The following is a 21,458-nucleotide window of genomic DNA, read 5'->3' on the forward strand; positions in this document are numbered from 1 at the left end:
GCTAAGAAATACATTTTCCAGGAAACATTCAGCCTGGAAAAATATGACACATGGAGAGGCTACTTGCTTTTTTTTTCAATGTTATATAGATATTTTTATTAGAAATTTAACATTTTTACAAGTTTACAAAAATAAACAAAACTCTCAAGTACAAACATTGATATACAATTAAATTTTAAATATATAATAACCAAAATTTAACAAAAGAAAAATACCGAGAAAAATAACAAAACTCAACTAACTACTAATCTAACCTACAACTAACCAGAGTGTATATTTAAGTCTCTGACATTATTCAAATAAGGGAAAGAGAAAAATAAAGTGGATAACATAGAAATTGGTTCGTGAGATACGTGCTCGGAATGTGTTAACATCAAGTGTAACAAAACCCGTGCGGGATTCCTCTCCCAAGGGGCCCCGGACCAGCCAGGTTCGTAATCTCAATTAAATAAAAGCCCTTGTTAGGATAGCCGAAATATCTGTATTCATATAATTCAAGAAGGGCTGCCATATTTTATAAAATAATTCGGTCTTTTGGTGCACCATATTTGTAAGGAAGTCAAGGGGAATACATTCCATAATTAATCTGTGCCAATTTGAAAGTCCGGGGGGGTGGGGAGCTACTTGCTTTTCAAGAGAAAACCTGTTTACTAAAAACCTTGCAACACACATCTTTTTAAACACTAACTGTTTAAGTATCTGGGAAGAAACCTTCCTTTCAATATTTCCAGGAGGTTATTTTTATAACATGGAGCCTACTTTGCGGTTGGAAAGTATAGGTTAAGAAATTGTGCTTTAAAACCAAGGAATATATTAATAAACTCAACATCTTTTGCCAACAAATGATATACTGTTTTCCTAACCAAGGTAGATTGTTTGAATTTGTATGAAGGATAAACATTGGATTCAACAGTTTAACATGTTGAGATCAATACAAATCTAACACATGGTAGATACCTAAAGGTAGCTGCATGTGAGTCCAAACAGTAAGGCCTCCAATATAAGATAGTCACTAGTAGATCACTAGATCTGGACATCAGAGGTTGTGGGTCAAGGAGAAAAGCTTAGTCATCATCAACATTAGATTCAAGATGGGGAAGGAAAGGTGAAGTTCTACACTGTTTCAGAAGCTCAGGAACAAGTTAAAGAGCAAACCTCAGATGGGATCGTTGCTCGGTTACTTTCAGTGCCATGTACTACTGGGTATCGGAAGAGTAGAGTCACAGAGATGTACAGCACGGAAACAGACCCTTCAGTCCAACTCATCTATGCCGACCAGATATCCCAACCTAATCTAGGCCCATTTGCCAGCACTTGGCCCATATCCCTCTAAACCCTTCCTATTCATATACCCAATCAGATGCCTTTTAAATGTTGCAATTGTACCAGCCTCAACCACCTCCTTTGGCAGCTCATTCCATACACGTACCACCCTCTGTGTGGAAAAGTTGCTCCTTAGGTCTCTTTTATATCTTTGCCCTCTCACCCTAAACCTGCCCTCTAATTCTGGACTCCCCCACCCCAAGGAAAATACTTTGTCTACTTACCTTATCCATGTCCCTCATAATTTTATAAATCTCGATACGGTCACACCTCAGCCTCCGACGCTCCAGGGAAAACAGCCCCAGCCTACTCAGTCTCTCCCTGTAGCTCAAATCCTCCAACCCTGGCAACATCCTTGTAAATCTTTTCTGAACCCTTTCAATTTTCGCAACATCCTTCCGATAAGAAGGAGACCAGAACTGCAGGCAATATTCTAAAAGTGGCCTAACCAACGTCCTGTACAGCCGCAACATGAACTCCCAACTACTATATTCAATGCTCTGACCAATAAAGGAAAGCATACCAAACACCGCCTTCACTATCCTATCTATCTGTGACTCCACTTTCAAGGAGCTATGAACCTGCACTCCATGGTCTCTTTGTTCAGCAACAGCTCCCTAGGACCTTGCCATTAATTGTCTAGGTCCTGCTCTGATTTGCTTTTCCAAAATGCAGCACCTCACATTTATGTAAATTAAACTCCATCTGCCACTCCTGAGCCCATTGGTCCATGTGATCAAGATCCCATTGTAATCTGAGGTAACCTTTTTTGCTGTCCACTACACCTCCAATTTTGGTGTCTTCTGCAAACTTACTAACTATATCTCTTATGATCACATCCAAATCATTTATATAAATGCTGAAAAGTAGAGGACCTAGCACCGATCCTTGTGGCACACCACTGGTCACCGGCCTCCAGTTCGAAAAACAACCCTCCACCACCACCCTCTGTCTTCCAACTTTGAGCCAGTTCTGTATCCAAATGGCTAGTTCTCCCTGTATTCCATGAGATCTAACCTTGCTAATCAGTCTTCCATGGGGAACCTTGTTGAACACCTTACTGAAGTCCATATAGATCATGTTCACTGCTCTGCTCTCATCAATTCTCTATTTTACTTCAAAAATCTCAATCAAGTTTGTGAGACATGATGTCCCACGCACAAAACCATGTTGGTTATCTGTAACCAGTCCTTGCCTTTCCAAATAAATGTAAATCCTGTCCCTCAGGATTTCTTTCAACAATTTGCCCACTACCAACGTAAGATAAGACCATTTAAATGCAGCTGGAGATCTGCAGTGTGGGGGTTGCGGGGGGATCAATTTCTGAACACTAGGGCATTAGATACTGATAGGATGGAGCTGTTTATACTAAATGAGTTTCAGCTCAAGAAATGTCTGGAAAAGCTCAGCAGATCTGACACAATCTGTGGAGAGAGAAATACTTAAAAGTTGCAGGTCCCATTTGACTCTTGGGAATTTAAAGCTAAAAATTACGTTTTTTTATGCTAGTCCAGAGGTGAAGGAGGAGGAAGTGGAAACTATTTGCCATTTCAGTAAACCACATGCTCCTATGTTTATATTTCTGCCCTTGGCCAGCCGCAGTATTCCAATAAAGCTCAACACAAGTTGGGGAACAATGCCCCTTTTCCACTTAGTTCCTTTCCTTTCCCATGATCAGTCAAGCTGGACTCACAACATTTAACTCAGTTTTTCTTTCTCCACAAATGCTATCGGACCCCTGGCTGAGTTTCTCCATTTGCTGTTTTTATTTCAGATAGTCTGTATCTGCAGCATTTTACTTTCATTTGAGTGTCCATCTCAACAGGGTTGGGATAGGTGTCATTCATACCACTTCCCCCCCACCCCCACCCCCCGCACCCTCCTCCCACCCCCCCTCTCCCCTCCAAATCAACATATCGTCTTATCCAGAAAAATTAGTTGAAGACATTTAGGCTGATGAAGTTAAGGATCCTGCCTCCTTCCCAAACAACACTCTGAGCTATAACCCTACAAGGTTCAATATACCAATGTAGAGTATTGAAATAGACCATTTGAACCAACCAGCTCATTCCTTTCCTGTTTAAGTCTCAGCATATTCCTCTATCCCCTCTTTCTTCTTGTCTAACTTTCCATTAAATGTATCAATAATATTTGCTTCAACCGCACTGTGAAAGTATATTCCACATTCTCATCACTTCTGAATTACCTTTGTGATTTCTTCCTGAATTTCCTGATATTGCTGGCCTCTGTCTTTGCACTGCCCATAACGAGAACCAGTCTCTCTGTGTTTCCTCCATGAGAACCTTTTCTGATTTTACAGGAGTTCGTTGGGATATCACTCTTCTGTTCATTCTTGCCAAATAGATATTAGCCATACATTTCTGGTATCATCCGTGTCAGTTGTTTGTAGACTTACTGTGTTCGACAAGTACAAATTTCATACTTAACCTCTCTCTTATTCAGCCAGCCTTTTAAATATGCGTATCGTAGGTATTTTGTATCAACCTGTTCAGAAATATAATGACACTCCTCTGGGGCAGGTGGGGTTTGACCTCATGACCGTGAGGCAGGAAATAGAGGTATTGTAGCTCCACATTCACTAATGGCATCAACTTAATGACCTGCATTGGGAATAGACAACAATAAGCAATTCAAATTTTAAGAGCAACCTGAAGATATGTATCACCAGGATTGTTCACTGGGTGTGGGTGTCACTGGCTGGGCCAGCAATTATTCTCCAACCCTAATTGACCTTGAGGAAGTAGTGATGAGCTAACGTAGAATCATAGAATCCCTACAGTGTGAAAACAAGCCATTTGGCCCATTTGAGTTCACACTGACCCTCCAAAGAGCGTCCCATTCATACACCGCCCACCCCTATCCTATTCCTGTACCATTATATTTTCCAGGGCTAATCCATCTTGCCTGCACAGCCTTGGACACAATGGACAATTTAGCATGGGCAGTCCACCTATCTAGCACTTTGGACTATGGGAGGAAACCAGAGCACCCAGAAGAAACCTACACAGACACAGGGACAACATGCAAACTCAACACAGACTGTCGCCAAGGCTGGAATTGAATCCAAGTCCCTGATTTTGTGAGGCAGCAATGCTAACCACTGAGCTGTTGTACCACCCTATCTAGAACCACTGAAGTCCATGGGAGTAGCTACACCCACAGTCACGTTTGGAAAAGAGTTCCAGGATTTTAATCTAGTAACAATGTAGGAACAGTGATATAGTTGCAAATCAAAATGGTGCGTGCCTTGTGGGGGTTAGGGGGGGATTTGCGCATAGTGTTCCCCCTACATTGCGTGCGTAGTCTTTTAAAGATTCCGCACATGGCATTAGCATCAGCGTGCCAATTGTGGCCTTGATTTCGGGTTCTGAAAATCGTTGCTGTTCACAGACCTGAGACACCTGCACATTGGAAAGAAACTCCGAGGGAATGCTGCTTCAATGTGGTAATGATCCCCTGGGTCTGCCCCTCTTCCAGACTGTAGCATCCATTTGATTGGAAGTTGCTATTGATGGAATCTTCCTGAATTGCTGCTCCATCTTGTAGTTGGTGCAAATTACTGCCAATATGCATAGGTGGGGATAGGAGTGAATGTTAATGGTGATAGATGGGGTACCAGTCAAGCAGGCTGCTTTGTCCTGGATGGTATCAAGCTTCTTTGGTGCTATTGGACTTATTCTGGTGAATGGAATTCTTCCTGTGTACTTCTGTTTCGTGTCTCGTACATGGCGGACAGGCTTTGGACAGTAAGGAAGTGGGTTACTTGAGCAGGATTCCTAAGCTCTGACCTGTTCTTATAGCCACACCATTTATCTAGCTGATCCACTTCAGTTTCTGGTCAATGGCAATCAATCGGATGTTGATACTGGGGAATTCAAAGATGGTAATTCAATAGCAGCTTCAGTGCTAAAAGGGTAATGAATGCTTATAAATATTATGTGTTCATCATTGAACATCCTCATTTCTGATCTTATCTTGCAGGGAAGGTTACTGGTGAAGCAGCTGAATTTGGGTGGGCCTAGACACAACTCTGAGAAACACCTACAGTGATTATTCAAACCACCAACAACTGCAACTATTTTCTTGCCTGCTGCATGTAACTCCAACCAGTGGGAGTTTACCCTTGATTCCCATTGACTTTAGTTTCTCTATGGTCCTTGATGCCACCATTGTATACTGGTAAAGGTACAATCACCATCGTCCCAGGGGATCATGGGGCAGTTCTCTCATTAGAGAGAGATGACTGGTAATGGTTTAACTTGAGGGTCACCACACCTCAAGCAAGAGGAGAGGTTGAAAAGAAAAGTCCTTAATGGTAACCTCAGCCAGTGCAGGAATTGAACCCACGCAGTTGGCATCACTCAGCATCACAAAGCAGCAATACAGCCAACTGACCCCAACTGGTTCCACAAAAAGGCACAAAAATGTTTTGAAAGAAGTAGCAAGGCGGCAATTTCAGAAGCGATTTGCAGTAAATCTGCTCGAGAGGTTAAAAGTTCTGCAAGCACATTTTGCAGGAAGGAATGTAAGACTGAAGTGAGGGGTATGTAATGCTGGAGGTGCCTGCAGAGGTCTGGAGTACAAGCCCAGGGAGAGTTTAATAAGACGAGTGTGATGATTTGAATGAAATGCATTGAAGGGTAGCCAGTCAATTAAGGTTGGTAAAGCAAAAGGTAATGTATGAGATCTGAGCTGTGATTAATGTGGAACAAAGTGCATCTGTTAAAATTTGGGCCTTTGTTTAGTGTGAAGTTCTGTAAGCCAGCATGGAGTGTGTGTGTAATATTCAGCTGGAGATAAGAAACTATAGCTCTGTAAGTGATTTTCTGTGCCCCATGATATTGCATGTGTAATGACAGTTGTTAAATAGGTTGAACAAATGTAATCCTTTCAGAGAATGGGTGGTGGTACTGGTTGAAACAAAGCATTTAAAAAAAAAATGTTAATTCCCTGGTATTAGGAAGAAAATTCTTCAAATTTTAAGCTCCTCTTTCCACCGCTGCCAGAGTGCTGGTTAACCAACCACCAGTTATACTCTCACACTGTCATGTTTATTGTTGGAAAGACATTAATAATGGAATAATACTATATGACAGATTCCTAGTGTTATCTGCAATTTAGTATGTGAAGTAGATAAGTTTTAGATGGTTTATATGCTAAGTTTATTATATTAGTTTTTGGGATATAAACATTGCTGTTTTATATTTTTGGAATGTAAATGTTACTGGTATTTCTCATTCTTAGTTGCTCTTGAGAAAGTTCTGTCAAGCCACCTCTCCGTATGCTTGGAGTCTTTGGGATAGAAATACACCCACAATACTATTCCTTCATACTGAGTATCATAAAAGTCCATCCATAAAAGTAATGTAGTTTCAAAATCAGGATCATGGATGAGAACTTGCACAGTGTGCTGCTCCCATACAGATGGCTTTGGCCTTGTCGGTGGTAAAAGTCATGGGTTTGAAAAGTCCTGCAAAGAAAATTGTTGAGTTGTTGTACAAATTATAAATGGTACCCACTGCTTCCACTGTGTGTCAGTGGTTAAGGGAGTGAATGTTTAGGGTAATGACTTTTGAGATGTGGGTGTCATTGTCAAGTCCAGCAATTGTTGTCCACCCCTCATTGTCGTTGATAAAGTGATAGTGAGCCTCCTGCTTAAGTCACTCCATTCGATCCGGTGTAGGTCCACAACACTGCTGTTTGGAATAACTTCAAGGATTTGCAACAGTAAAGTAATGACAATATAGGTTAAAGTCAGATGGTCGAGGGTGTGGTGCTGGAAAAGCACAGCAGGTCAGGCAGCATCTGAGGAGCAGGAAAATCAATGCTTCGGGGCAAGAGCCCCTTGTCTGCCTTGGAGGGAATCTTGCAGATAGTATGCTCCTCTGCAACTGCTGCCCTTGTTCTGCTATGTGCCCGAGATCAAGAGTTGGAAGATATTCTCAAAAGAAGCTTGAGAATTTTTGCAGTGTATACTTGAAATCGTATGCACTGATGTCACTGTGCCTTGGACGAAGAGTTCAAGGTAGCTTATCAAATGTTGTTAAAGCAGACTGCTTTGTCTTGGATGATGTTGAGATTCTCAAGTGTTTTTGGAGCTGTACTCATCCAGGCAAGGGAAGATTATTCTATCACAATTCTGACTTGTAGATGGTGGACAGTATTTGTGGAATCAGGAGATGATGAGATCAGGACACGAGTCCAAAGGTTGAGCCTCTGGCCTACTCATGAAGACACTGTTGATTCTAGACACTGTTTTGTAAGGGCTGTTTGATGTAATTCTTGATTAAATGTTATTTTATTGTCCGGGAAATCACTCACACCTTCCATCTTGCCACATTACTATAATATTTACATTTTTAAAATTCTGTTTGGTTTCTGGTCAATGGTAGATCCCCAGATGTTGATGTTGGGGATCTGAGGGAGATAATGTCATTAAATATCATGAAAGGCGATGGTTTTCTTTCGTATTTGAGATGGTCATTGCCTGATATTTGGCATTTGTTATCCTAAGACTGAATGATATATTCAAGCACAAAACTCACAATGTCTGAGGAGTAATGAATGGTACTGTACAATGTAAGATCATCTGTATATATCTGCACTTCTGACCTTATTTTGGAGAGATGGCCACTGGTGAAACAGCTGAAGTTAGTTGGACTGAGGGCACAACTTGTGGAACACCCCTTAACAGTGTCTTGGTAATGATACAATTGGTCTCCAATCACAACCTTTGTGCAAGGTATGACTCCAACCAGTGCCTTCAGCTTTGCTTTGGCATCAAGATGCCATACTCAATCAAATGTTGTCCTGATGCCAGCATCTATCACTTCACCTTTGGAATTCAGTAAATTTTTTCCAATGTTTGGACTAAGTCCATTTTAATTATGAATTAGGGTGATGATGCGCCACTCTGAATTAGCAAATGAACCATGAGCTGGATCTTACAAGCACTTCACCCCACACCCCCAAAACGCATACCACCATTCCTACTGCGCATAATGTGGTAGATGTACATGTGTAGAAATCAGCAACCCTCCTGCCATCTTTTGAACAATTAATGGGCAATTAACCTGTGTGAGAAATAATTTGATGCAAATGGTATGCTGCCAATACTGTAAAATGTTTGGTATTGATGGACAGACAAGATTCAGAGGACTTTTTTTAAAATGACTGTGGAAAAGATGGGAAGGAAAGGCAATGCATCCTTTGGGGGAAACATTACAACCTGTGGGCTCAGTTATTCTGCAGAAACCACCATCTTAATATTACTAGCTGCTGGCAATGCTAAGTTTCAGAAAGCTCATCTGTAATGGCAATTATCTGCCATTTTATAACAACAGTCTTTCAAGAATAGCTGGCCACCAAACATCCTTATTCGTGCACAGATTTGAACAAATCTGCAATTACATTCCAAAACCTCAAAGTACCTTGCAAAATTAGTTAATTTTTGAAATTTGGAGATTTGTTTTAACTTACTTACTGGATGTGAATATTATTAACAAGTCTTGCGCTTATTACCAATCCTGGAGTTCCTTACAGAATGTGGCACTGAGGTACTTTTATGAAATGCTGCAATCTGAGGTGAGAGTATACCCATATGTTGTTAGATAGGGAGTTCCAGAATTTTGATCCTGTGATAATGAATCCAAATATATTTCCAAGTCAGGATAGTGTGGCAAGAGAACTTGAGATGACGGTGTCCCTACATGGTTAATGACTTATCTTTTTAGGCATTCATGGTCTGAGATTTGGAAGAAGCTACAGAAGAAACTTTAGTGCATCTTGGAGATAGTAAGCATTACTGCCAGCGAATACTATTGGAAGGTAGAGTAGATGTTTAAGGTGGTGAATGTATAGCAAGATCAGTTCCACGCAATGGATTGGAGGATTTTCTCATTAGAAGGACAGGTTTTCACCTTTCCAAGGACTGATAGTGGCTGCGTGAATATCCCCTGGCCTCGGTTGGTGAACTATTTCACTTCACAGGGCTGTGAGGGAGTGCAGAGGCATAACATTGCAAACCATCCATTTTATCAAAGGAGTTAAGGCTATCCAAGGAATTGCTGAAAAATGGAGCCATAGTCTTCAGCTTTCTCCTCAAGCTGTACAGTTATGCCAGTCACTGTATTCCTTTTACATATAAATGCTGTAGATCTGTAACAAAACCTGAAATTAGAAGAAAAGCGCAGCACATCTGGCAGCATCTGTGGAGAGGAAGTGGAGTTAATGTTTCAAATCCGGTGGCCCTTCACTTCTGACTCAACTGTTTAAGGGGCAATTTGGGCCTGACGTGAGTTAAGCTGTAAATCCACATAAAGTCTCGGCTGGGATTAGAATGAAGTTGAGAGATTCAGTTAACTTCATAAACAGTAATTATTTAAGATTCATTTTCCTTTATTCTTATTCAAAAACAGTCAACTTAAAAGGAAAGGCATTGAAACACCATAAACATGCTCAGATGCTGATGCAGCAGACAGACAGTTTTTCTGGAGAAGCAACATGGCTGAACCAGCATTCACGATGAGGAAATGGAAAGTGAGAAAGACACTGTGCCACACCAAGAAAGAAAAAGCAATGGAGTTTAATCAAAGCTGGAAATGAAGCACAGAATTCAGAGAGGAGCTCTGATGTCCCCTGGGAAGATAGGAAATGGGTGAGATTAGGAATAATAGACTCCTTGTCAATTTTAGAACATGCAAGAAAAACAAAAGGTGTTTCTCTTTAATAGATCGTTCCAGAATTCAAGTAATACACTGTCCATGTGACTTGCAATGTATAAATACCTGATGAATCCTCATTGAGTTAGTGTGTTACCTCAGAATCTTTTCTGGGGTAGACTCTCCCAACATTGGCTCAATAAACAATCAGCGATATGTACCTCAAGGCTCTTGTGATTATTTCATAAAATAATCTCCCATAACAAAATGTTAACTCTGTTTTTGTCCACAGATTCTGCCAGATTTGCTGGGTTTCTTCAGCAATTTCTATATTTGGTCTATTCCTCCTTTTGGTTATACTCTCAAGCTGGATAAAATTGTTCTCAATTTTGCTGTTGTATTTTGTATACTTCTACCCCATTACCTTGTCATCTTTGCTTCTACCTCAGTCCAGCTGACATTCAAACTCTTTTCCTCTGCAAAAGTTCACAATTACAGTGTTTCTTGACTGCCTTCCCATCCTCCCATTGAAATTACAGCCACAAATGAGCAAGCAGCTGATATATTTGTGCCATTTTGCACTGTCTACCTAATTGTCACCTCAAAACTGACCAGCATTTTCCACAAAATGAAAGCCAAATTCCACTCTGCAGCTGGGGTGTAGTAGCAATATTCTGGATACATTTTAACATACTGTTTTGGCAATGTGGTTGGGCTTTGGCTTCCATAATCTGCATGGCAATGATTCTTTTGCTGGCAAAGTTGTTGGTCAGCACCAAACAATACTGATATTTGAGACTCTGGTGTGGCTATGCTGTACTAACTCAGATTGTCCCATTCATAAGAATCTTACTTTCAGCAATGCAGTTATTATGCTGGAACTGATTAAATGTGCCTTATTATTTGAACTCCAGTTGTTCTTCAGGATCATTTCAGGTATGATAGAGAGGGATGTAAAAGGGATGGGGTTGTATTGCTGTTGTGGAGAATGTCACAGCTGTATTAAGAGGGGACATCTTGGAGGGCTCATCCAGCAAGCTCAGGAATGGATAGAACTCAGGAATAAGAAAAGGTGGAATTGCTATGATGTGGTTTTACTACGGGCGTCCCAATAGCCAGCAGGATGTGGAGGAATAGATATGTAGCAGATCATGGAAATATGGGAAAAAAACAGGTTTGTTGTAGTGTGTAAATGTAACTTTCTCAATATTCATTGGCACCGCCTTAGTGCCAGGGGCTTGGATGGAGTAGAATTTGTCACATTCACCCAAGACGGTTTCTTCAAACAATATGTGGATGGTCCAACGAGGGATGGTACCTGACCTTGCATTTGGCCTGGCCAGGTGATTGAAGTTGCAGTGGGGAAGCATTTTGGGAACAATGATCATAAGGACTGGTTAGGGATAGTCGACATGGCTTTATGCATGGGAAATCATTTCTCACAAAATTGATTGAGTTTTTTGAAGAAGTAACAAAGAGGATAGATGAGGGCAGAACAGTACATGTGATCTGTATGGACTTCAATAAGGTGTTCAACAAGGTTCCCCATGGGAGACTGATTAGCAAGGTTAGATCTCATGGAATACAGGGAGCACTCACCAATTGGATACAGAACTTTCTCAAAGGTAGAAGACAGAGGTGGAGGGTTGTTTTTCAGACTGGAGGCCTGTGACCAGTGGAGTCCCACAAGGATTGGTGCTGGGTCCACTACTTTACATCATTTATATAAATGATTTGGATGTGAGCATAAGAGGTATAGTTAGTAAGTTTGCTGATGACAAAAAATTGTAGGTAGTGGACGGTGAAGAGGGTTACCTTTGATTACAACGGGATCTTGATCAGATGGGCCAATGGGCTGAGGAATGGCAGATGGAGTTTAATTTAGATAAATGTGAGGTGCTGCATTTTGGGAAAGCAAATCTTAGCAGGACTCATAGACGTAATGGTAAGGTCCTAGGGAGTGTTGCTGAATAAAGAGACCTTGGAGTACAGGTTCATAGCTCCTTGAAGGTGGAGTCACAGGTAGGTCGGAGAGTGAAGAAGGCGCTCGGTATGCTTTCCTTTATTGGTCAGAGTATTGAGTACAGGAGTTGGGAGGTCACGTTATGGCTGAACAGGACATTGGTTACGCCACTGTTGGAATATTGCATGCAATTCTGGTTTCCTTCATATCGGAAAGATGTTGTGAACCTTGAAAGGGTTCAGAAAAGATTTTCAAGGCTGTTGCCAGGATTGAAGGATTTGTGCTATAGGGAGGGGCTGAACAGGTTGGGGCTGTTTCCCCTGGAGTGTCAGAGGCTGAGGGGTGATATTACAGAGGTTTATAAAATCATGAGGGACATGAATAGGATAAATAGATAAAGTCTTTTCCCTCGGGTGGGGGAGTCCAGAACTAGAGGACATGGGTTTATGGTGAGAGGGGAAAGATATAAAAGAGACCAAAGGGCAACTTTTTCACACAGAAGGTGGTATGTGTATGGACTGATCTGCCAGAGGAAGTGGTGGAGGCTAATACAATTGCCAGATTTAAAAGGCTTCTCAATGGATATATTAATAGGAAGGGTTTGGAGGGATTTGGGCAGGGTGCTGGCAGGTGGGACTACATTGGGTTGGGATATCTGGTCGGCGTGGATGAGTTAGACCAAAGGGTCTGTCCCGTACTGTACATCTCTTTGACGCTTTGACTCTTAGTCTTAAGATGGATATAGATAAGACTGATGCTTGGGTGAAAGTGCTAAGTTGAGGGAAAAATCTTCTAGGAGAAAGTGAGGACTGCAGATGCTGGAGATCAGAGCTGAAAATGTGTTGCTGGAAAAGCACAGCAGGTCAGGCAGCATCCAAGGAGCAGGAGAATCGACGTTTCGGTATGAACCCTTCTTCAGGAAACCTGAAGAAGGGCTCATGCCCAAAACGTCGATTCTCCTGCTCCTTGGATGCTGCCTGACCTGCTGTGCTTTTTCAGGAACACATTTTCAGCTAAGTTGAGGGAAGGCTAATTACAGCAATAGAAAAATTGGAATGGGGGTGACTATACAAAGGTAAAACCATCTCTGACAATTTGGAGTTTTTTAAAGACCAATTGATCAAAGTTCTGAACCAGCATGTTCCTGTGTGGATGAAAAATACAGAAGATCATACCTCATCATCGGAGTTCCCGAATCTTAAAAGATGAGTCAAGAAGAAAAAGGAAGCATATGTCAGTGGAAGGAAATGGAAATCAAACAAGGACCTTGAGGAATATAAAGGAAACAGGAAAGAAGGAATAAAAAAGGTTAGCTTACATAGACCATAAAGCATTACAGCGCAGCACAGGCCCTTCGCCCCTTGACATTGTGCCGACTTGTGAAACCAATCTAAAGCCCATCAAACCTACACTATTCCATTTTCATTCATATGATTATCCAATGACCACTTAAATACCCTTCATGTTGGCAAGTCTATTACTGTTACAGGCAGAGCATTTGACACCCTTACTACTCTCTGAGCAAAGAAACTACCTCTGACATCTGTCCTATATCTTTCACCCCTCAATTTAAACTATGTCCCCTCATGCTAGCCATCACCATCCGAGGAAAAAAGGCTGTCATTGTCACTGTCCACCCTATCTAATCCTCTGATGATATTGCATGCCTCTATTAAGTCACCTCTTAACCTCTTTCTCTCTAATGAAAATAACCTCAAGTCCCTCAGCTTTTCTTCCTCACACTCTGGGTGGCACGGTGGCACAGTGGTTAGCACTGCTGCCTCACAGTGCCAGAGACTTGGGTTCAATTCCCACCTCAGGCAACTGTCTGTGTGGAGTTTGCACATTCTCCCCGTGTCTGCGTAGGTTTCCTCCGGGTGCTCCGGTTTCCTCCCACAGTCCAAAGATGTGCAGGTTAGGTGAATTGGCTATGCTAAATTCCCAGTCGTGTCTGGTGAAGGGGTAAATATAGGGGAATGGGTCTGGGTGGGTTGCTCTTAAGAGGATCGGTGTGGGCTTGTCGAGCTGAAGGGCCTGTTACTACACTGTAATTAATCTAATCTAATCTAAACCTTCCCTCCATACCAGGTACCATCCTGGTAAATCTCCTCTGAACCCTTTCCAATGCTTCTACATCCTTCCTATAATGCGGCGACCAGAACTGTACGCACTACTCCAAGTGTGGCTGCACCAGAGTTTTGTACAGCTGCAACATGACTTCATGGCTCTGAAACTCAATTCCTCTACCAATAAAAGATAACACACTGTATGCCTTCTTAACGGGCAGCACGGTGGCACAGTGGTTAGCACTGCTGTCTCACAGCGCCAGAGACCCGGGTTCAATTCCCGCCTCAGGCGACTGACTGTGTGGAGTTTGCACATTCTCCCCGTGTCTGCGTGGGTTTCCTCTGGGTGCTCCGGTTTCCTCCGGAGGACTGGGAGGAACACAGTCCAAAGATGTGCAGGTCAGGTGAATTGGCCATGCTAAATTGCCCGTAGTGTTAAGTAAGGGGTGGATGTAGGGGTATGGGTGGGTTGCGCTTCGGTGGGGCGGTGTGGACTTGTTGGGCCGAAGGGCCTGTTTCTACACTAAGTAATCTAATCTTAACAACCCTATCAACTTGGGTGGCAACTTTCAGGGATCTGTGCACATAAACACATATCTCTTTGCTCATCCACACTACCAAGAATCTTCCCATTAGCCCAGTACTCTGTATTCCTGTTACTCCTTCCAACTGCCATACCTCCCCCTCTTTTGCCACCTTCTCTGATCTTACTGAAACATCTAAACCCCAGAACCTACAACACCCATCCCTGTCCCTGCTCTGTTTCCTTGGCAAATATGTTTAAAGAGCATCCCAAGGCATTTTATACATCTATTAGGAGGAGAAGGTCACTTGAAAAATGACAGGTCCACTCATTGACAAAGATGGGAATTTATGTTGAGAACCAGAATTATATTGGAAGTAGGTGAGATCCTCAATGAGTACTTTATGTCAGTATTCACCAAGGAGAAGGACATGGATAAAGATTAGGGAGGGCTGTGTTGATATCCAGGGCATGTCATTAATTAGAAGGAGATGGTATTCAGAAAAGCATTAAGATATTTAAGTCTCAGGGCCTGATGGAATCTCTCCCAGGATAGTGAGGGAGGCAAGAGAGGAGATTGCTGGGGCCTTGACAAAGATCTTTCTATCCTGTTTAGGTACAGGTGAGGTCCCAGAACAGTGGAGAATAGCTGATGTTTTTCCTTTGTTTAGGAAAAGCAACAGGAATAATTCAGGAAATTATTAGTCAGTGAACATTACATCAGAGGAAGGGAAATCATTGGAGAAGATTCTAAGATTCAGGATTTATCCACAGAATGGACTTATTTGGGATCATCAGCATGACTTTGTATGGAGGAAGTCTTGTCTCAAACTTGATTGCTGTACTGTTCTATGTTCTACTGCTCAATTATTTTCTGACTGTTTGTTTTAGGGAATGCAATGAAAAAGTTAATCATGCCACTTGATATCTCTTATGTTTCCCTGGAATAATTCTATAAGTGCCAGGTCAGGCAACTATGTGCACGTTTTCCCTTTAAACATAAAAGTACTAGGAATGTAAAGTTGGTATTGAATCCATGGAGCCTGTATTACAAATGTTGTGTTCTGTCCCATGGTCAATATCTCTGTACCTTTAAGAGATATAACAGTGATAATATCATGAATATATAACCCGAGATTATAAAGATCTCCAATCCCAATTTATCTCTGATTGCTTGAAGGATGGCATGCTCCTCTGCTGTCCCAGCTAATTTAGTGTCTGAGGAATGTAATGTTTGTATTTAATAATTAAATATAATAAATGTCTGATGGATTTTTCAAGATCACAACATCCGCACAGTTTTTATGCTACGGAAGATAACATAAGCATTAGTACAGCAGAAGAAAACACTAATTGTGGCACAATCATTATTACAACGATATTTGTTTCTCTCCTCATTGTAAATATAATTTTAATTTTGTGGAAAGTTTGTTAACTGTTGTGTCATTTCTTAGATATGTCAGCATATGTTTTGCTTCATGTGTACATTGAGCTAATTTTTAAAATTGTGTCCACAGTGGAAGTGTACATTGAAAATTGTAATCTGCTAAAAGGAGAATTTTCTATTCACTCATTAAAATACATTTGCAAGATACTGAAAGAAAGAGTTAATTTTTTCTCATACCTGGTAAGCAAACTATAGATAAAACATTTACAGAACTTCAGTGCATCATAATCAATATGAAAATGTAAAAATAAGTAGTTTTTCCAATAGCAACCTTCACAGGAACCAGGAATCAGTTCAGTCCAACCTGTATATCTGTCATGAACCAGCCAGCAAAGATAAATTTAATGATGAGCACTGACTTGAATTGAATTTATCCAAATGCTTTATAATTTTCATTATTTTGGAACTGGAGTATGATAATTAGATATGATATCAGAGTATTATAATTGGAAGGTATATCAGGGAGATGATCTGTCTTTGTGCCAATTGGTCTTGTTGTATCTTCCCACTAAAAGGCAAAGGAATATAGTTTACACAGGCTGCATGTCAGCAGTTTTGCCAAATGTTGCAATGAACTCTCCAGCTAACCAGCATGAATAGCAAAGTAATGGCACTGACAGGTAATGCAGCAAAACTCTGTCAGGTTTTCTGTGCCTGACTCACTCTAGGCTAACATCCATTAATGTGGTGTTCATGTATGTTGGTTTATTTTCCAGTTGGCTAGCCCTATCATTTGTTTTCCTATCGAGGAGTTGCAGGTATTACCTAATGTGGAATTTCACCATATATCTACATTTGAGGTATTAAGTGCAGCAATGCGACTACTTGACCTGAAAATCCTTTCCCGTCCTAAGCTAGAAGCATTTTCTCTTCCTTATCTGTATACTGATACCTATCCCATACTGTTAAGTCAAGCTTACTAACTGCATTCCCCAGGATGTGTGTAGCTGTTTGACATTTATGAATAATGCTAAAAGATAACTGTCACTATGATGACATCTTGTCTCAGTTATAGGTAATGTTGGCAAGCTCTTCCTCAAGGCCTCCAATGGCAGAAAAATTATCCTTTGCACAGATCATGGCAAAGTAGCAGTAAATTTAAAGAGAAAGAATAAATGAGGGAGACCAACCCTGAACATGAAGGAAGCTTTCATCTATCTTTACTATGCCTTGTTTTTGGATGCATTGTTGTTTAAAATGATGTCCTCTTCCAAGCCAGTTTGTTTCCTTATATTTTCCCGTCACAAGCAAATGACCTATTGTAGACTAAATAAATCCATGTTCAGGGGCATATTTCGCTATTTTATAAATAGCTCAATATTTTACATCACATTGCCTGTCTTTTTTTATCATTAGAATTGCTTTTCAAAGTGGAAGAAAAATACATTTTTCTCCTTGGGATATTTTGAGAGGAAGTTGTATTAGGTTATATTTGGCTGGGACTGTGACGTCAGAAATGCAGTCAGGTTACCCACCCACCTGAGATCAAGTTTCATACATCAGCAGCAGCAATTAGAGCTTGGCAGCAATTAACTTCTCTTTGTCTAAACTTACCCTAGCCTGCTGTTTCCTAGCATCCATTTTTGCATTGAAATAGTGCAATGCAATGAACAGGATTTTTTGACTGCTGAAGTCTGAGCCTTTGACACTTTGGAATAGCAAATAGTCTATTGGACACACTTACCATGCAAGGTATGTCTTCTACAGTATTCTGTACTTCAGACTCTTGTGCTGTTAAATAACAACTTCCTTCTTGTGTGTGAATGACTGGCAGAAAAAAATTAGTTTGTAAGTTTTAAACCAAGTTAAATTGATGGACATCTTTAAGGGGCAATCACATAGATTGAATTAAAACATTGACCTGTTTAAAATCTGCAACTTAAAAGAACTGAAACAGCATAAACATGCATAACAACAAGTTTGAACCAATTGGAAGAATATTTTAATAAAATTGAAGTACTGTGCAATTTCTTATGAAGCAACCAATAATTGTTACAGTTTCCTCAACAACCCTCCTTAATATATTCAGTGTATTTATTTTTATATTCATTATTATTCTGGGACAAAGGAGGTTAGCTTAGTCTTCAATTTTTGTGCTGTTTTTAACTTTTATCAACGCTGTCCATTGTCCACTTCTGCAGCATCAACCCACATGATTGCACATGCATTATGTTATTCAAATTTGGTGTGTTGTATAATTTATGATACTGGTGACAGAGGAGCATTAACTCTTGATCAACAAGGTTGATGTGATAAAAATTGACATGCCATAGTCGTGAGGTATTAGATTTTCTGTGATTACTTTTTTTCTTTATAATAATTTATTCTTCAGTTCATTTTATGGGCTGGTATATTTGTAAATTGGAAACCTTACATTGAAATACTTTACCACAGGCATTATCTGCTTTGGTGAAACCTGACATAAAGATGGCTCTCCCAACCTTGCCATCCCTCTGTCCCCAGTGAATTTTCATCGGGAAGCTTGTTTGAATAATTCTGAAGGGCTCATATTGGAACTATGTCAGGAAGCCCACTGCAGGGAAAGGTTGAAAGAATTGGCATTGAGGTAAAAACAATGACTGCAGATGCTGGAAACCAGATTCTGGATTACCTGATGAAGGGCTTTTGCCCGAAACGTCGATTTTCCTGCTTCCTTGGATGCTGTCTGAACTGCTGTGCTTTTCCAGCACCACTCTAATCCAGAATTGGCATTGAGCAAAATAACCGCTTGTAATAGTGGACACCATTACATCCTCGGTACTTCCAAATATATTTTAATTTTAAACATTTCCCACAGATTGAGTGTAATGAGGCACAATATGTTTGCTACTACAGCTGTACACTAGTAAGACTGCATTCTTAGATCTACCATATAGCAGGATGCTTTATAAATGTTTTACTTCCTTAAGATCATTTCATATGGTCCCTCGTAATGGCCTGAATGGTCCAGTGAGCCGTCCAGTTATACAAACTACTAAAACATCTGAAAAAAGCAAATAAATCAGCTATGCTACCTGGTATTTACTAAGACACAATGGCAAACCTGCCGATCTTGTAAAGTCCTCCTTGCCACCATTTTTGGTGATTAGTGTCAAAACTGGGAGAACTGTCTCACAGACTCATCAAGGAACAACTGACAGTCATACTCACGGATCAAAGCTCAAACATATTGTCCCAGCCAGCACCATCATCATTCCTTGGTGTATCCTGTTCCACTAACAGGAGCGTTTCAGCAGAAGTGGGACTACAGTGGTACACAGTCAGGAGCCTGCTGAAAACTCCTGCTGATCACCTTGTACTACCACAGGGGTGAGGGAACCAACAAGAGGGAATGACATGTTTGACCTCATCCTCCACATCCTGCTGGCTGAAGATGCCACTCTCTGTGTTAGCATCAATAAGACTGTAACCTGAGCATTTGTGAGCAGGTTATTCTTTTGCAACTGCTTCTTCATAGCACAATTTGAAGTCTGACATGACGTAAATTCTTTTTTCAAGAAACATAATATTATGATCTTATCATTATAAATTAAATTAGGCTATGTGGCTTATCTGGTTCTCTTCAAATAGAACATTTGAATCCCATGATCCTGGTATCAAACTGCCCCAGTGCCTTAAACACGTATGTTTTCCATAAGACTGTTCTGGCTGTTAGTAACTCTGTGAATAGTAATGTTTGCGTAACCCTGTCCTTAACTTGTTCCTCTCCCACAAATTTATGTCTTGTTGTTTTTGCCTGTAGTGATTATTTAACTTAACTGTTCAAGATTAATTTTCTCCTCTTCATAATCAGCCCATGCTTGCAAAACTCCCAACATTAGATTTGATTGCGCAATTGTACTGCATTTGCTAGATAACACAAAGTATGTGAAGAATTACAACGACAACAAACTGAGAATAGTCATTTTGGCTCCTGATGTGGTGCACTTGCAGGTGTTGCAATGTATATATTAATACAAAGACCCTGTTCTTTGCAGACGGGAAGAACATGTATACAGACTGCATCTCAACAAATGCCTTGACCAATTGGAGTCAACCCATCTCAATTAAAATTTAACTTCAAAGTTTGTGAGAAGATTTGTAGCTCAGGTGCTCATTGTTGTGGTTGTGTTCGCCGAGCTGGGAATTTGTGTTGCAGACGTTTCGCCCCCTGTCTAGGTGACATCCTCGGTGCTTGGGAGCCTCCTGTGAAGCACCTCTGTGATGTTTCCTCCGGCATTTATAGTGATTTGTCTCTGCCGCTTCCGGTTGTCAGTTCCAGCTGTCTGTTGCAGTGGCCGGTGTTTTGGGTCCAGGTTGATGTGTTTATTGATAGAATCTGTGGATCATAACAGCACGCAAATCCACAGCCACTCTCAGACAACAACTCACTCGGACAAAGGACCCGATACCCAGCATGAGCAAAACCAATGTAGTGTACAAAATCCCATGCAAGGACTGCACAAAACACTAGATAGACCAAACAGGAAGACAGCTAACAATCCATATCCATGAACACCAACTAGCCATGAAACGACACGACCAGCTATCCTTAGTAGCCACACACGCGGTTGACAAGCAACATGAGTTCGACTAGGACAACGCTACTATTATAGGACAAGCCAAACAGAGAACAGCCAGGGAATTCCTAGAGGCATGGCACTCATCCACAGATTCAATCAATAAGCATATCGACCTGGATCCGATATACCAGCCACTGCAGCGGACAGCTCGAACTGACAACCGGAAGCGGCAGAGACAGGCCACTATAAATGCTGGAGGAAACATCACAGAAGCGCTTCACAGGAGGCTCCCAAGCACTGAGGATGTCACCTAGACAGGGGACAAAACGTCTGCAACACAAATTCCCAGCTTGGCGAACAGAACCACAACAATAAAATTTAACTAATGCTTTACAGTCAACTCTCAGTCATCTTGAACCGGTTCATTCTTCGTGGCAACATCTATACCAATCAGAGTCATTTTTCCAACAAATCTACACTGTCCTTTCATTCAGTAGAAATGTTAGTTTTCCAATTAAATTGTTGTTCTTGTGAATTGTCTTGATCAGTGCAAGATTAAAAGCTTTGACAAAATGTCTTTTTTTCCAGCAATATGCAATTTCTGTACAATCTGAGGACCTTTATTTTGTGATAGTCCATAATATTCCCCTTGCTAGGCATCAAAATCTCCAACAATATTACATTTAAGCTATGGATTTTATTTTGAAGACTTAGCTTATTTCTAAATAACATATAATGTATGTAATGTTTTGTATGCTTACTGCATGTTAAGATCAAGATGTAAAGATCAAGACGGTGGCATGGTGGCTCAGTGGTAAACACTGCTGCCTCACAGCACCAGAGACCCAGGTTCGATTCCTGCCTCGGGTGACTGTCTATGTGTAGTTTGCACATTTTTCCGTGTCTGCGTGGGTTTTCTCCGGGTGCTCCGGTTTCCTCCCACAATCCCAAGG

General features: G+C 41.0%; 1 protein-coding gene across 6 annotated transcripts in view; it reads left to right on the top strand.

The window, feature by feature from the left end:
* The window catches only part of znf385b (zinc finger protein 385B), a 435,743-nt gene that overhangs the window by 211,665 nt on the left and 202,620 nt on the right, over nucleotides 1-21,458 (top strand). The window contains exon 1 of one of the 6 annotated variants that reach the window (XM_072579100.1): nucleotides 17,582-17,695. The exons of the other annotated variants lie outside the window; for them this stretch is intronic. Within the exon in view, the coding sequence (XP_072435201.1) occupies nucleotides 17,689-17,695 (7 nt within the window). The 5' untranslated portion in view covers nucleotides 17,582-17,688. Of the gene's footprint in view, nucleotides 1-17,581; nucleotides 17,696-21,458 lie in introns of those variants that run through there. 6 annotated transcript variants of the gene reach the window in all.

This window comes from Chiloscyllium punctatum, chromosome 10 (assembly GCF_047496795.1).
Source record: "Chiloscyllium punctatum isolate Juve2018m chromosome 10, sChiPun1.3, whole genome shotgun sequence".
NCBI classification, from domain to species: Eukaryota; Metazoa; Chordata; class Chondrichthyes; order Orectolobiformes; family Hemiscylliidae; genus Chiloscyllium; species Chiloscyllium punctatum.